Below are 14,696 nucleotides of genomic sequence, written 5' to 3' on the forward strand. Positions count from 1 at the left end.
TGTCGGTCTGTCTGTCGGTCTGTCTGTCCGCACTACTCCTCCTGAACGGCTCGGCCGATCTCGGTGAGATTTTGCACACTTCTTAGGTATGTCCTTGGCTCGGCACACGCGAAATTTCACCATCCTAGCTCAACTGGTTCAGTTTTTATAGGCGAAAAACACCGAAAAAACGGCGAAAAATAGAGTTTTCTGCAGATAGACCACTTCTGTCTTGGAGAAAGGGGGGTCTGGGGGGCGGAGCCCCCCAGCCTCGACAAGTTAAAAAGTGACAAGGGTCAAGATCGTGTTATCTGTAGATAAAACAACTCTATTTAGAATGTAGGGGGTCTGGGGGGCGGAGCCCCTCAGCATTCAACAAGTTAAAAAATAACCGACAACGGACAAGCCATTGCCTGCCGCAGGCAGGCTAGCGCCGCAGGCCAAGGTAGGTACGCCAGGCGTGGATTGGAGGAACAGGCAGCGAGACATCGCGAAGCCTGTTACGACAAGACGCGGTCTGGCGTAAACCTACCTTGTTTTAAAATCATAAGACCACAGTTAACTGCAACGCAACGTTAACAACTCGAAGCTAGTAGTGCAAGCGCACGCTTGAAAGAGGCGCATCGCAAACTCGAAGTGGCAGGAAGTCGGCGCCCTTTCCCTTGCCACACTCCTCGTCGCAGGAGCGTGACGACGCGTTCAAGCAAGCGCCACCAAATGTTGCGCTCCTTCGAGCGTTGCCGCGTTCCTTCGCATGCGAATCGGCCGTAAATCAGCTTCTTCACGTGCAAACGAACTCGGGTCTGCTTGGAGCAGCGTGGCACACTCTAAAAAATAATGGCATTTCTACTACACCGTCGTATGGTAAAAGTACCAACTTCGGTATGGGAAACGACAGTCCTATACGTGATTTGGAAAATTCCTATGCTTTTCGTTCTTTTGCCAATGTGGTGTAGTAAAAATCCGAACCTAGTATAGGAATTTGATTTCCTATACTCATGTTTGGTTTTTTCCTACACTTTTTGGTAGAAATCCTATTACTTCAGGCCATTGTATACTGCTTTTCCTACAACCTATTAGTAAGAATCGCAAACAATTCTGAAATATTTTTTCAGAAGAGAGGGGACCAAGACAGACGTTCAATATTCATAACAGGCTAACGGCACAATGACTAAGGCGACAAAGCTGCTCAGAGAAAAGTAAAGAAAAGCTCATGTGACGTCAAACCGTTAATAGAAATTGGCAGTAGACGATTCGTTAAAACCGGTTTAAACTTATTTTGTATCTTGTTCTGCCCCATTATCACATTCGGTTTTAGATAATTTTGACTTCTTCATTAAAACTTGAAATGGGTTTGTCTCTGAAAATAGCGGCAACTCAGAACGACTCATGTAGATGAGCCATGGTTTTGAATCCTTGCGAAATTTAAAGTGATATTATTATGAAGCTGAAAATAAACGTAGCGCTCCAAAGCATTTTGACATCGTCTATTGTTAAGTTACCTTGTACCTAAAAGGTGAGCTGTGGGTAAGGGTATGGTCCACTGTCAGCCGCCTGACGTCAGGTTGCACAAACCTGCCGCTAGGTGGCGCTTGGAGCGCCGTGCCCGTTCACCACTAAGTATTTCCGATTTATGTTACTAAAGTAAATAATTTTCGACAACTATATCATCTGTTGCCTAAGTAAGTGTCAGCCCTAGCCGTTGGCTTTCAGTTTTAAACAAAATATTACACTAAAGTCGAGAAAAACGCTTGTCCATGTTGGCACTCGCTGGCGACTGCGGTCGGCCATTAGGTTGGGTGCACGCAAGATCCGCCTTGAGGTACAGAGCCCGGGAGTGGATTGAACTGCCTCTTGGGTGGGTCATTTCCTCTATCGGAGACAGAATCCCACTTTAACTTTTAAAATGCTTCCCCAACTGAAGTGGCGCTGGCGCCATGATCTCTCGGGATGTGTTCACTATTTCTCAAAGTAAGACTTCCTAAGTGTGTATAGGAGTTTTACCCAGGGGTCTCCAACTCAGGCCCGGCGGGCCATTTGGCCCAGCTGGGCCCGCGGGCCCGAGCCCGGGCCAGCGCTACTGCTGCCGCAGCTACTCGCCGCTCTTCCCCCACTCCGGATCTCAGAGCGCTTTGCCGCTGTGAAGCCGTCCCCCACTCCACCCGCCAGTACCCCCACTCCGCTACCTACTACCTGTCTCTCTCGCTCCGGTCGCACCGGGCGGGCCACAGCGTGCCCGGCTTGGCCCGCCGGGCCCGCGGGCCAGCGGCGGGCCAACGAGTTGGAGACCCCTGGTTTTACCACATCACGGAACGAAAATATCCCACAACTCGTATGGGATTTTTACCATACACGGTGTAGTAGTTTTCCCACACCCTAATATAGTAGAAACCTAACAACACGTATAGGATTTTTGCCATATCGGCAGATGGTAAATTTACCATGTCCTGTGTGGGAAAATTCCTATACCGATTAGGTTAAATGCGTCCGATACTTTTATAGGATTTCTACCACAATATTTTTTAGAGTGCAGTTTGTGAGGTTCGTTTCAGCGTGACTGCAGTGAGAGTCCCGGTCCTGAAACAAAACGCAAATGCAGCCACGTTGGGAAATAGACGCCAGTTGGAGGCAATGAACATCGTTCGAGTGAAAGCGTTCAGTGGCTCTGGGAACAGAACAACGCAGTTTTAAAAGTAAATCACTTAAACAAATTCACAATAGCAACCATATTTATTAATGACAAAATATTGCTGTGCGATCCGACAATTAAGTGTCAAATGAGTAAAGCCGATAATTGCGGCAGAATATGTCAAAGAAAACCATATAATCGCTTTCAGAAAATAATCATAAAAAAAAGTTTTGGAACAGTATTAGCGAAAGAGTGCGCTTGCGCCAGTGACGATGTGACTACATCCTGGCCCCGTCGCATTCAAAAGTCCTCTCCGCCGCGTCAAAGCGAAAGTGACCTTCGCCTCACAGCTTTTCACAAAGGCCGCACTTGCACAACTTCACACTGAACTACTGTCACTAATGAATGGACTCGTGCTTGCGTAGTGTTGACTGCTGTCGGAACTTCTTCCCGCAAACCTTGCACACGTGAGGCTTCTCTCCAGTGTGGATCCGCTTGTGTACAGCGAGGTGAGCTCCTTGACCGAACTTCATCGCACACACGTCACACCCGTACGGCTTCTCTCCAGTGTGGATCCTCTTGTGCACAGTGAGGTGGCTATCGTAATTAAACTTCTTCCCACACACGTCACACCCGTAGGGCTTCTCCCCAGTGTGAGTGCGCTTGTGCGCGTTTAGTACATGTTTATGAGAGAACTTCTTCTCGCACTCGTCGCACTCGAAAAGCTTCTCCCCAGAATGAATCCTCTTGTGCACGATGAGACTGCTTTCCCGGTTAAACTTCTTCCCACACTCGTCACACTGGTATGGCTTCTCCCCGGTGTGGATCCTTGCGTGCCTCTCCAGATCGGCAGCCCAAGTCCACTGCTTGCCGCACACTCCGCACGCGTGCCGCCCCGCCTTGCAGTGCCCCGCCAGGTGCTTCCGCAGGTCCGCCTCGGCCCGGAAACTCTTGCCGCACTCCCCGCACTTGTACGCGAGCCGCGCCTTCCCGCCTCGCTGCCGCCGCGAGGCCTGCTCCACCTGCCCCGCACCGCCGGCCGGGCCAGCCAGCGAGAAGGTGCCGCTGATGACCAGCTGCAGGGTCTCCGCCGGGACGGGGCCTGCAACGCCAGCACAAGCCAAAGGCACTTTCGACGCTGTCTATGTGGGAAAAACAGGGTTTTCGACAAAGGTTGTCCAAATCAAACCAAACTTCGTTTTTGGGTTCTCCTTGACCCAAAGACATGTCAAAAAAATTTTGAAATTTTTTCGACAAAATTTGTCGAAGTAGGAAATTTTTTTTATTTTACTCAAAAGACGCGGCAATTGATTTTGAAAAAAAAAAATTTTTTTCAAAGGTCAACTAAGGAGGAACATTTTGAGTTGTGTCCCATGTCCTGGTCTTGCTTAGTTTAATTGATACCCACCATTTTACGTTACGTGTTTTTCTCATTTTTACCTAAAAAATTAAAAAAATGCCCCTTTGCCAGTCAATTTGATTATAACTAGAGTCAAACTGAAGATATTTTATCTTTGTGAACCTCCTTCCATGCCTAACACACTATCTGGTTCCCCAAATAAACACAGTGTGTCCCAAAATACTATAACGGATCATTTAACATTACACTTTGGAATAACGAGCACCGTGTCTATTGCTGGAGCAGTAGAGCAGCCCAACTATTTGTCACTGAAACAAGATTATTTTTTTTATCCACTTGTGAAGATTAAAGATTAAAACGATTCATCCTTCACAAGTGGATAAAAAATAATAATCTTGTTTCAGTGACAAATAGTTGGGCTGCTCTACTGCTCCAGCAATAGACACGGTGCTCGTTATTCCAAAGTGTAATGTTAAATGATCCGTTATAGTATTTTGGGACACACTGTGTTCATTTGGGGAACCAGATAGTGTGTTAGGCATGGAAGGAGGTTCACAAAGATAAAATATCTTCAGTTTGACTCTAGTTATAATCAAATTGACTGGCAAAGGGGCATTTTTTTAATTTTTTAGGTAAAAATGAGAAAAACACGTAACGTAAAATGGTGGGTATCAATTAAACTAAGCAAGACCAGGACATGGGACACAACTCAAAATGTTCCTCCTTAGTTGACCTTTGAAAAAAATTTTTTTTTTTCAAAATCAATTGCCGCGTCTTTTGAGTAAAATAAAAAAAATTTCCTACTTCGACAAATTTTGTCGAAAAAATTTCAAATTTTTTTTGACATGTCTTTGGGTCAAGGAGAACCCAAAAACGAAGTTTGGTTTGATTTGGACAACCTTTGTCGAAAACCCTGTTTTTCCCACATAGACAGCGTCTTTCAATGACGATGATATGAAGTGAAGAGAAATCGACCTAAACCAAATGATCCATGAAGCGGCAGAAGGGGATGACTTAATTTTCATCCTTTTATAGGAAAAACAAAAAACTGTTTGCAGGGTAAACCTTATCCAATCAGATGAATGATGGAATTGCATTTTTGTCAAGAAAGCCTAAGAAGAAATAACTGTGAAAATTTTCAAAAGTGTAGCATCACTTTGTAGACGGTTTCTGTGATTTAAGGGGGCAATACACTGAAAATGGCTAAAAACTAACTTGTGCGGTTGCTTCCATACGCGATGTTGAGCGTTGTTCAAACTTTTCGTGTGTCAAGACCTTACAAAAAGAAGCATTTTAAGCCCAGAATGGCGTCGATCGGACGTCAGGGAGCGGAGCAGCGCCGAATTTTCGTCACTAGTCGAACTGGCGGGAGTCCCTCAGTGTGCAAAAATGAAGATATATCAACCCCGTTGGCGCCAAAATGTAGGTAATTGAAGCGGCTATCGCATGAACTAGGATAATGAACATCGAGCCACCGAAAGTACCAAATTTCATCCAGAAACATTTTTTGAGGATTTTGCAAAAATGATCAGAACAGGTTTTTTCGTAAAGTTTTGTACCTTTGATCGTTCGATGTTCATAATCCTAGTTCATGTGATAGCCGCTTAAATTACCTACATTTTGGCGCAAATTGGGTTGATATACCTTCTTTTTTGCAGACTAAGGGACTAAGGGTCGATTTTTGAGGAAAATTAGATTGGATGCTGCTCCGTTTCCTGACATCCGATCGACGCCATTCTGGGCTTCAAATGCTTCTTTTCGTAAGGCCTTGACATATGAAAACTTAAAAACACGCACAACAACACGTATGGATGCAATCACACAAGTCAGTTGATCCACGAAGCGGAAGAAGGGGGTAAGTCCAGTTGAATCCGTGCACTTTTGCAAGGCCTAAAGCTTGCAGGTGGAAGAACAGGTGGGGAATGTCATCTAAAAATAGATGCAAGAGGATGGGACGTGTCTCACCATACTTATGTTTGGTCCAAATTTTCGCTCATGTTTACATGATAGACTGATAAGAGGTCACTGAATCAACTCGACTAAACCCCTTCTTCCGCTTCGTGGATCAGTTTTGGGCCAGTTTCAGTGTATTGCCCCCTTAAATCTTTACGTTGGAATGGACTATCGAACCATGTTTATATAGTTCTCCCAAACAAGGCGGAATTTGGAGACAATTTAGGTGGAGCTGAGGTCTGCGTAGAGTCAGTATTTCAGTGGAACATTTTTGGAGTTACCTCTTTTTTCTAACTAGTGGTGGGGAGTTAAGTTGAGTTGAATCTTTTTACATTTGATTCTTGAAGACACAAGCCCAGCTACCTATCTCCTTTTGCCATTTTGTGCAATGGAGGTATGTGGACTTTAGTTGAGTTGCCTCCATTTTCCCATAAAATCTAGACCGTAAAAGGGGTCAAGTTGAGTTATATCCATTTTTTAAGTAGATTTTCTCTTAAACTGTTAGGAATTGGGTCAAACAATTTGGTGTAATGACGCAAACCATCCTGAGGAACAATTTTAGGGTAAGAGTCAATTTGGAGATGAGTCGAATCATTCCCTTCTTCCGCTTCATGGATCAAACATGTAAGCGTGTCAATGCGAATCGGAAAACATTATTGAACTTGGAGTGTATGCTACTTTCAAAATACAAGGTAGGTTTACGCCAGACCGCGTCTTGTCGTAACAGGCTTCGCGATGTCTCGCGGCCTGTTCCTCCAATGCGCGCCTGGCGTACCTACCTTGGCCTGCGGCGCTAGCCTGCCTTCGGCAGGCATTGCCTTGTCCATTGTCGGTTACTTCTTACTTGTTGCATGCTGGGGGGCTCCGCCCCCCAGGCCCCCCTTCATTCTAGATAGAGTTGCTTCATCTACAGATACCACGATCTTGACCCTTGTAACGTTTTAACTTGTCGAGGCTGGGGGGCTCCGCCCCCCAGATCCCCCTTTCTCCAAGACAGGAGTGATCTATCCACAGTAAATTGAAATGGCAGAATCCGTAACGGTTCGGCACAGAAACCGCCAGTAAATGATTCTGAATTTGGTAGTCACAGAAACTGGCATGGGCTACCAGAAACTGACAAAGGCTCCACAGAATCTGGGATGGGCTCACAGAAACTGCTAAGGGGTTGCGGTCTCGCTGGCCAACCTAACCTCACTGTATCTCTGGATGCTTTTGTTGTTTTGGACATTATTTACATATTTTGATGAGTGTGCATACTTTTTCTTGCTTTGACAAGTCTATAAATTAATACTTTCCTTACGCGGTACATCTACACTCTTTATTTCCAATAATATAACATCTCAAAGTCGCGAGGTGGAGGGAATCGCAATTGACGATTACGGTGCAGTGTTGTCCGGATTCCGTGGCGAGTGCACGGATTCCGTCGCCTGTGTGCAGAATGGGTTCGCCGTTGGCGGTTTTGGTGCAAAACCGCCCCGGATCTATTTACCTGTCGGTTTCTGCGATTTGGGGCTCTCAGACCACTACAGATTCTGCCATTTCAATTTACTGTGTCTGCAGAAAACTCGATTTTTCGCCGTTTTTTGGGTGTTTTTCGACTATAAAAACTGAACCAGTTGAGCTAGGATAGTGAAATTTCGCGTGTGCCGAGCCAAGGATATACCTAAAAAGTGTGCAAAATCTCACCAAAATCGGCCGAGCCGTTCAGGAGGAGTAGTGCGGACACACACACGCACACACACGCACGCACGCAGACAGGAAAAACTTTTTAACCCCATCTGAGTAACTGGCTTCGCTATCGCTCAGCCAAAAATGCCCGTGAAAAGTCGAGTCGAATAAAACTCAAAGCATTTTACATCCGTAAACGACACTCAATTTGCAATGATGCAAATCGGCCCATAGCAGACAAAACCCATTCGGCAATGGGTTCTTACCCATTTAGAAGGGTCGAAACCCATTTGGAATGGGTTCTGGCCCCTTGAGAATGGGTTAAGACCCATTCCGAATGGGTCGAGACCCATTAAAGAGGGGTTAGGACCCATTGAGACCCAGCATTTTCAGTCAAGGATCGCCTGCGAGGTGGGCCAAAATGTGGTGCAATTAGGTAAGCAAACCCGCTTAACACCTATCACGGGTAACTTGCGAGGGGGCAAAAACTCGCGCAATCAAGTGTACACGGCCCCCGAAATCACACGCGAATCATTGAGAATCACGCGAAATCAAGCAATCCGAAATCAACCAAAATCACTAAAATCGACCGAAATCAGGCAGAATCACACGAAACCAGGCAAAATCAGTCCGAAACCATTTCTTTCCGAACACAGTCACACACAATCACGCGCGACGTCACCCTGGTGCGTCGCGAAAGAAGGCAGAATCAGCCATGGAATCAATTAAAACCATGCGCAATCATTGCGTTTTCCGAATCATGTGCACACGAAAATCCCGAGTTTTTGCCCCCTCGGTAACTTGTAAACTACTGCAGTCAGGCCAAATCCTATCCACGTCAGACTAACCATCTTTGAATTAGAAATAATATAAAGGCTTCTGTGAGTTTGGACACTTTCAGACGAAAAGGGAATGCAAAGTGCCGAGTTAAATGGGTTCAGCAAATGGGGGAAAGTGACTGAATGTCCCATTCCTCCCAGCATTGTGTCTCATCCGAGTTAGACACAAACTAGTGTGGCACCGAGTGGGGCAAGCCGAGGCTGTGAAATGCGACGTAGTCCACAGCACATGATGCCTCAATGTCTCGCCGCAACTGGCTCGCGACCTATTTGTTTGGGGCTCAGGGGATAAGGTCATATGGAAGATAGGTCTGCGCAACCGAGATGCATGCTGGGAGACCGGGCAGCTAATCCCTCCCGAATCCGTCGCCGGCCGCAGCGGAGGACCGTATGAGGACCATATGACCTTATCAGGGGAGTGGCGACATCACGCAGTGCACACTCCCTACCTGTAGCATAACACTAGCTCGTAAGGACCTAGATGTAAGCTCAAAAACCAAACAAGCCCACGCCAAGGCGTGAGACCTAGCTCACCGCGGTGCTGGCAATGGAGAGGCCGGAACCGCACCCCTCGTCCTAAGTACAGAAGCCCCAAAGGGCTTCCCCAAACTTAGTTCAGAACCCTAGAAATAGCAATTTAGCATAACTTTAGCAGCTAGAATTAGCTAAGATGGGCAAAGCCACAAGGCAGACCCAACTGAATGCACACTAAATTCTTATGGACTTTTTAAATGCATAAGGACGCATTTTTTATGCATAGTTATGCATGCGCAGAAACGTCCATAAGGTATGTAAAAAATTATGCATCACTGTGGACATTTTATGCGTCCTCCTGCATAAAATGTACACAGTGATGCATAATGTTATACATAACATATGGACGTATCTGTGCATGAATAACTATGCATAAAGAAGTCCATAAGAATTTAGTGTGTGTAACTGCGAATATGTAATGTAACAATGCCCAATAAATCTCTTATAAAAAGTAAAAAAAGTAAGTTGATATGAATGTGACAAAGTGTCACTTTCCTTTCACCATTGTGTCACGTTCGTTTGGACGTGAATCAGCCATAAACTGCTTATTCACGTTGAAACGAACGGTACATTTTGTCGCGATTCTTTCAACGTGACGTCACGTTCCTGGAATGAGAGTCTTCAGGGCATGCCAACTTTAGAGTGTACTTGCCACTGCATTGATAGCTGCATTGGTACTGACGAAAGACGAAGCAAGCCTCGTTTCTTAACACTAATAAGTGACCGAGCTCAAAGGCCTGGCTGCTCCACTCACCCTCGCCTCCGTCTCCAGGGCCGGCGTCCTCGTCCAGTCGCGAACCCCGTCCCCCGAACGAAGGGCGTTCCTCACGCTCCACCTTCACGGGGCCTGCAAGCAAGACGGACTTCAAGGAACTGGCCAGGGAAGCGACGAGAAGAAGTGCTACTCGAGACCCAAGCAGGCTGGCAGAATAAAGCTCTTATAAATTGCGAAGACTCGAAGACTCTTCCACCGACCACACTCAGATAAACTATTCTTGAAACCAGAAGATTGACTTGGATCAAGGATAATAAACTTCAGGGGGCAGTCAATTTGCCTTGGTCCATGTGAATTTGCTCATTTCAAGATATGATTTTTATCTGAGTTTCATGATAAGCCATGCAAAGTCACCAAGCACCACCAATCATGCACAGCTGCCTGGAAACAGGAAGAGAGAAACCGTATAGGACGTGTTGCAAAACTCAATTTCATTTCAACCGTAATAGGAACATGCTCAATATTGACATTATTATAAATTAAGTCTTTGCTTCATTATCATCGAAATTCAATAGTATTTTCAAAGTATTGACTAGTAGTTGCATCCGTTAGATTAACAGGGCGGCGCTGCAAAACGTTTTCATACAATTTAATTCTGCGCACAACCTAAAAAACCAATAATCAATGTTAGGCCTTTAGTGTTATAAGCAGTTGGTGGGTGTTAACGCCACGCGTGGATGCACCGCGAAGCCTGTTGTGGCAAGACACGCTATTACCTACACTTTTTAAGAATCAAGTTTCTTTTTCGAAGCTTACGGTACTCGTGACAAAGAAGGTGTACGCCAGACCGCGTCTTGTCGTAACAGGCTTCGCTAATCACAACCATGGAAAAGTCATTAAAGGCAGGAATTATACCACCCTCGGGTCAAGAAAAAAAGGATTCAAGAAGTCAGAAACCAGCAGCGCGCTGCTCAACGGCCGTTACTGAAAACTGTCCAAGGCAGAACCTGATCGCTCACAGGCGCGGGTCGAGACGAAGTTCACAGCACGGGCCCGTACTCAGCAAATTCAACAGTGTACTCAGTGCGCTCTGTTCAGAGTTTACTCATGAGTGCACTCTCTTCAGTTCTCTCCCGGAACGTGTACTTTCCTGGAATGAAGGCAGGGATCAGAAACTAGCAAGCGCAAAGGCGCGGCAAGCGCCGGGCGAGTCTCCAAGTCCTAAGGGCGGGCTGGTCCGCGTGAAGCCATGGAAAAGATACTAACAAGGGAACATTTTCAGGGGTACACTCTGATTTCGGCCACTCTTTTTTTTTTCGTAAGAATGATAGATTAAGAATGCACCAAACCTGAAACCTGAAACATAGTTGGTGCCAAGATATATATCCACACCCTTCCCGATTTTTCAAACCTAATGTCACGCCGGCTAGCTAAACTGAGTGGTGAGAGCACACAAAGATACACAGTAAATTGAAATGGCAGAATCTGTAGTGGTCTGAGAGCCCCAAATCGCAGAAACCGACAGGTAAATAGATCCGGGGCGGTTTTGCACCAAAACCGCCAACGGCGAACCCATTCTGCACACAGACGACGGAATCCGCGCACTCGCCTCGGAATCCGGACAACACTGCACCGTAATCGTCAATTGCGATTCCCTCCACCTCGCGACTTTGAGATGTTATATTATTGGAAATAAAGAGTGTAGATGTACCGCGTAAGGAAAATATTAATTTATAGACTTGTCAAAGCAAGAAAAAGTATGCACACTCATCAAAATATGTAAATAATGTCCAAAACAACAAAAGCATCCAGAGATACAGTGAGGTTAGGTTGGCCAGCGAGACCGCAACCCCTTAGCAGTTTCTGTGAGCCCATCCCAGATTCTGTGGAGCCTTTGTCAGTTTCTGGTAGCCCATGCCAGTTTCTGTGACTACCAAATTCAGAATCATTTCCTGGCGGTTTCTGTGCCGAACCGTTACGGATTCTGCCATTTCAATTTACTGTGTACAGTTGTTGAAGAAGGGTCTCATCCCTTGTAGTGCTGTAGGTAGAAAACGACGATTTTGAGAGAGAGGGTGGGGTGAGTAGACCGGTCGACTTTAAATTTTACAAGGGCGCCAGGTAACGCCAGGAAGCTAAGTGTTATCTACACACTTAAAAGTGTACCAAAAGAGGAAAACACCTGGAGTTACCGCCGACCGGGCTTCCCAAAACAAAAGCAACAACAACAATTTATGAGAAAGAGAATAAAGATATATTCTTGGAAAACTTTACACTATTGTATACAAATATCAATAAACCCAAACGTGGGGCTCGAACCCATAATTAGAGTTAAAGTTTATCAACAAATATATTTAGAGAAATTTGAGAACACGAGACCGCGAAAATCTACAGTTTATAATTTACACAGAAGTTAATTTACAACAATAATTAACAATACCCGTAGGAGCACACGATTTTACGTTATACAAACAACAACTAAACGGTAAGCTTAACCGCTGACGGGAAGTTAATCAGAGAAATTAAAGCTGTAGTTAATTTAAGAAACGACGGCTCGTATTTTATTGAATGTGACTAGAGTGAATTACGTAATACAGACGGTACACAAAAACGTTAGAAACGGTACAATTAACGCAAACTCGCGCTAAATACCCGAGTAAAAATAGAAGGCTGCAGAAAGGCTGACGCACGGCTGACGCATGGCTGTATGGACCGTTTTTTGGCTGTATGCATGGCTGCCGTGGCTGCGTTGCAGCCATGTCGCAGCCATAGCGACATCCTGGACTTGCAGCCATCCACGCTGCAGTGGCTGGTCTGGCTGTTTCACGGAGCGCTTTGGCTGTGAAACGCTTCAGAAGCTGCGCACAGAAGCCTTTTGGCTGCCCTAAGCAGCCTATAAACGCTGCCACGCACAGCCAACTTAGCTGCAATGGCTGTAGGCTGCGCGTCGCAGCGTGTTGGCTGCTGGCGCCAGCCGGGCCGCGGCTCGATTTTACAGCCACGCGGGCTGCCGGGGCTGCCACGGCTGTAGGCTGCGCGTCGCAGCGTGTTGGCTGCTGGCGCCAGCCGGGCCGTGGCTAGACTTTACAGCCATGTAGGCTGCCACGGCTGTAGGCTGCGCGTAGCAGCGTGTTGGCTGCTGGCGCCAGCCGGGCCGCGGCTGGATTTTACAGCCACGCGGGCTGCAATGGCTGTAGGCTGCGCACTGCGCGTCGCAGCGCGCTGGCTGCTAGCGACAGCCTGGCCGCGGCTGCAATTTACAGCCACGCAGGCTGCAATGGCTGTAGGCCGCGCGTCGCAGCGTGTTGGCTGTCGGATGCAGCCGGGCTACGGCAGGACTAAACAGCCATGTAGGCTGCAATGGCTGTAGGCTACGGATTGCAGCATGGTGGATGCTGGCGGTATTCAGGCAACGGTCGAATTCCTTGATTAAAGGGCTATAAAAAATAGAAAAAAATAGACTGGGTGCGTGGTATGCTGATATTTGAGTTGAATACGTTAACATACATAAGCCATGCAAGTTTCGTAAAAATCGGGAAACTTTTTTGTTATCTTTGATATCTCGGGAACGGTAAGTCCTACATGAAATTACTTGGCAGATTTGGATCCGGAACGGTGATCGGACCCTAGAAAATCTACAAAGGGCTCCATAGAACTTCAAAGGGCGTAACAGGGACCCTCAAAGGTCCTCATGGGGACCTTCATGAACTAAGGAGTGAAGCCTAGTAGCGATATGGATGCTGCCGATGGCATCCACGAGGCTGCAGGATGCGGCCGAGATGTGGCTCTGACCCGCAGCTTCATAGCTGCCGGGGGCAGCGTGGGCCGGGCGAAAGAAGGCTTCCTGGAGCATCCTGAAGGCTGCGGGGTGCAGCCTACAGCAGCGCCTCACAGCCTCCAGGCTTCCGGGGACAGCGTGGCCCGGGCGAAGGAAGGCTGCCTGGGGCATCCTGAAGGCTGCGGGGTGCAGTCTAGAGCAGTGCCTCGCAGCCTCGTGGCTGCTGGGGGCAGCGTGGCTCGCGAAGGAAGGCTGTCTGGCGCATCCTGAAGGCTACGGGGTGCAGCCTAGAGCAGCGGGGGCAGCGCTGACTGGGCTCTAAAGGGACACTTCAGTGGCTGGCAGGTGCAGCCAGAGACGCTGCACCGGCTGCGGATGGCTGTATTTTGGCTGACGTATGTCCGAATACAGCCAATGTCTGCAGCCATCCGAGTTCCATCCGCGCGTTGTAAGCAACCTGGAGGGAGCCAGCCTGCAGCCAATCTGCAGCCTATAATTTTCTCTCGGGTAATTAAAGAATCACAACACCGTAATTTACTAAACGTTTACCGAGCAAAAACGCACTATACACAGCGCAAATAATAACCCAACTAGCACAAACAACGACAACAACAGTAAACAAAAACACAATATACCTTTGGCCAAAGGGAAAGAAATAATCAGAGTGCACTCACCAATTGCTGATTGAAGAAGTAATCCAAAATAAAGGCGATCCCGGGCGTCCCCAGGTCGCACACACACTCACACACTTCACATTTCACAGTGTGAGAAATCAAAACAAACACAAAAGAAAATGAACCAAAGGCAGCGCCAAAGCGTTCAAACCTGACTCAAAATTGCGTCACATGGCGTAAATGGCACCACTTCACTAAATGCGAAACACTGAGCACTAGCACTTTTCACACTCAGAAGAAGAGAAGAGGGCACTCGTTGACGGAGGCGGCCGAGAGGCAGCGAGCGGTCGCCGCCCAGGCATGGCGGTGACGCGGTGCTTCGGCGCGCCGAGGCGGTGCGACGCACGGCGGCCGACGGCGAGACGACGGGCACGGGGCCGGCCAGGGCGCCGCCGTGGAGGCCTTGGTGAACGGGCGCAGCGCATCACGGACCCGATCATGGTGGAGGTGGAGAGCAGCAGCATGGTGACAGGGGCATCAGGCGGAACGACTAGCCGAGCATGGCACGTGTTCCCCCGGCACTCAAAGCCCTGGAGTACAAAAATGCTGGGTAAACAAACAGCTTGG

The 14,696-nt window shown here is 47.4% G+C and overlaps 1 protein-coding gene across 1 annotated transcript; it reads right to left on the reverse strand.

Moving 5' to 3' along the window:
* Nucleotides 1-2,690: 2,690 nt before the first annotated feature.
* LOC117642473 (zinc finger protein 664-like) lies at nt 2,691-10,563 on the reverse strand. The gene is made up of 3 exons (XM_034380708.1): nt 10,458-10,563; nt 9,717-9,809; nt 2,691-3,710 (listed from the first exon to the last, which is right to left on the reverse strand). The coding sequence occupies exons 1-3, from the start codon at nt 10,561-10,563 to the stop codon at nt 3,007-3,009; spliced, it is 903 nt and encodes a 300-aa protein (XP_034236599.1). The 3' UTR covers nt 2,691-3,006.
* Between the last annotated feature and the right edge of the window lie 4,133 nt (nt 10,564-14,696).

Source organism: Thrips palmi, unplaced genomic scaffold (genome assembly GCF_012932325.1).
Source record: "Thrips palmi isolate BJ-2018 unplaced genomic scaffold, TpBJ-2018v1 HiC_scaffold_16, whole genome shotgun sequence".
NCBI classification, from domain to species: domain Eukaryota; kingdom Metazoa; phylum Arthropoda; class Insecta; order Thysanoptera; family Thripidae; genus Thrips; species Thrips palmi.

Bases quoted from the DNA above. Each gene is read 5' to 3' on its own strand.
- LOC117642473 (XM_034380708.1), bottom strand. From the start codon at position 10,563: ATGGTTGTGATTAGCGAAGCCTGTTACGACAAGACGCGGTCTGGCGTA. The intron at 9,810-10,457 runs GTAGGTAATAGC...TCTTGCTTGCAG, and splicing joins AAACTTGATTCTTAAAAAGT to GCCCCGTGAAGGTGGAGCGT. The intron at 3,711-9,716 runs GTGAGTGGAGCA...CTGGCGTTGCAG, and splicing joins CCCTGGAGACGGAGGCGAGG to GCCCCGTCCCGGCGGAGACC.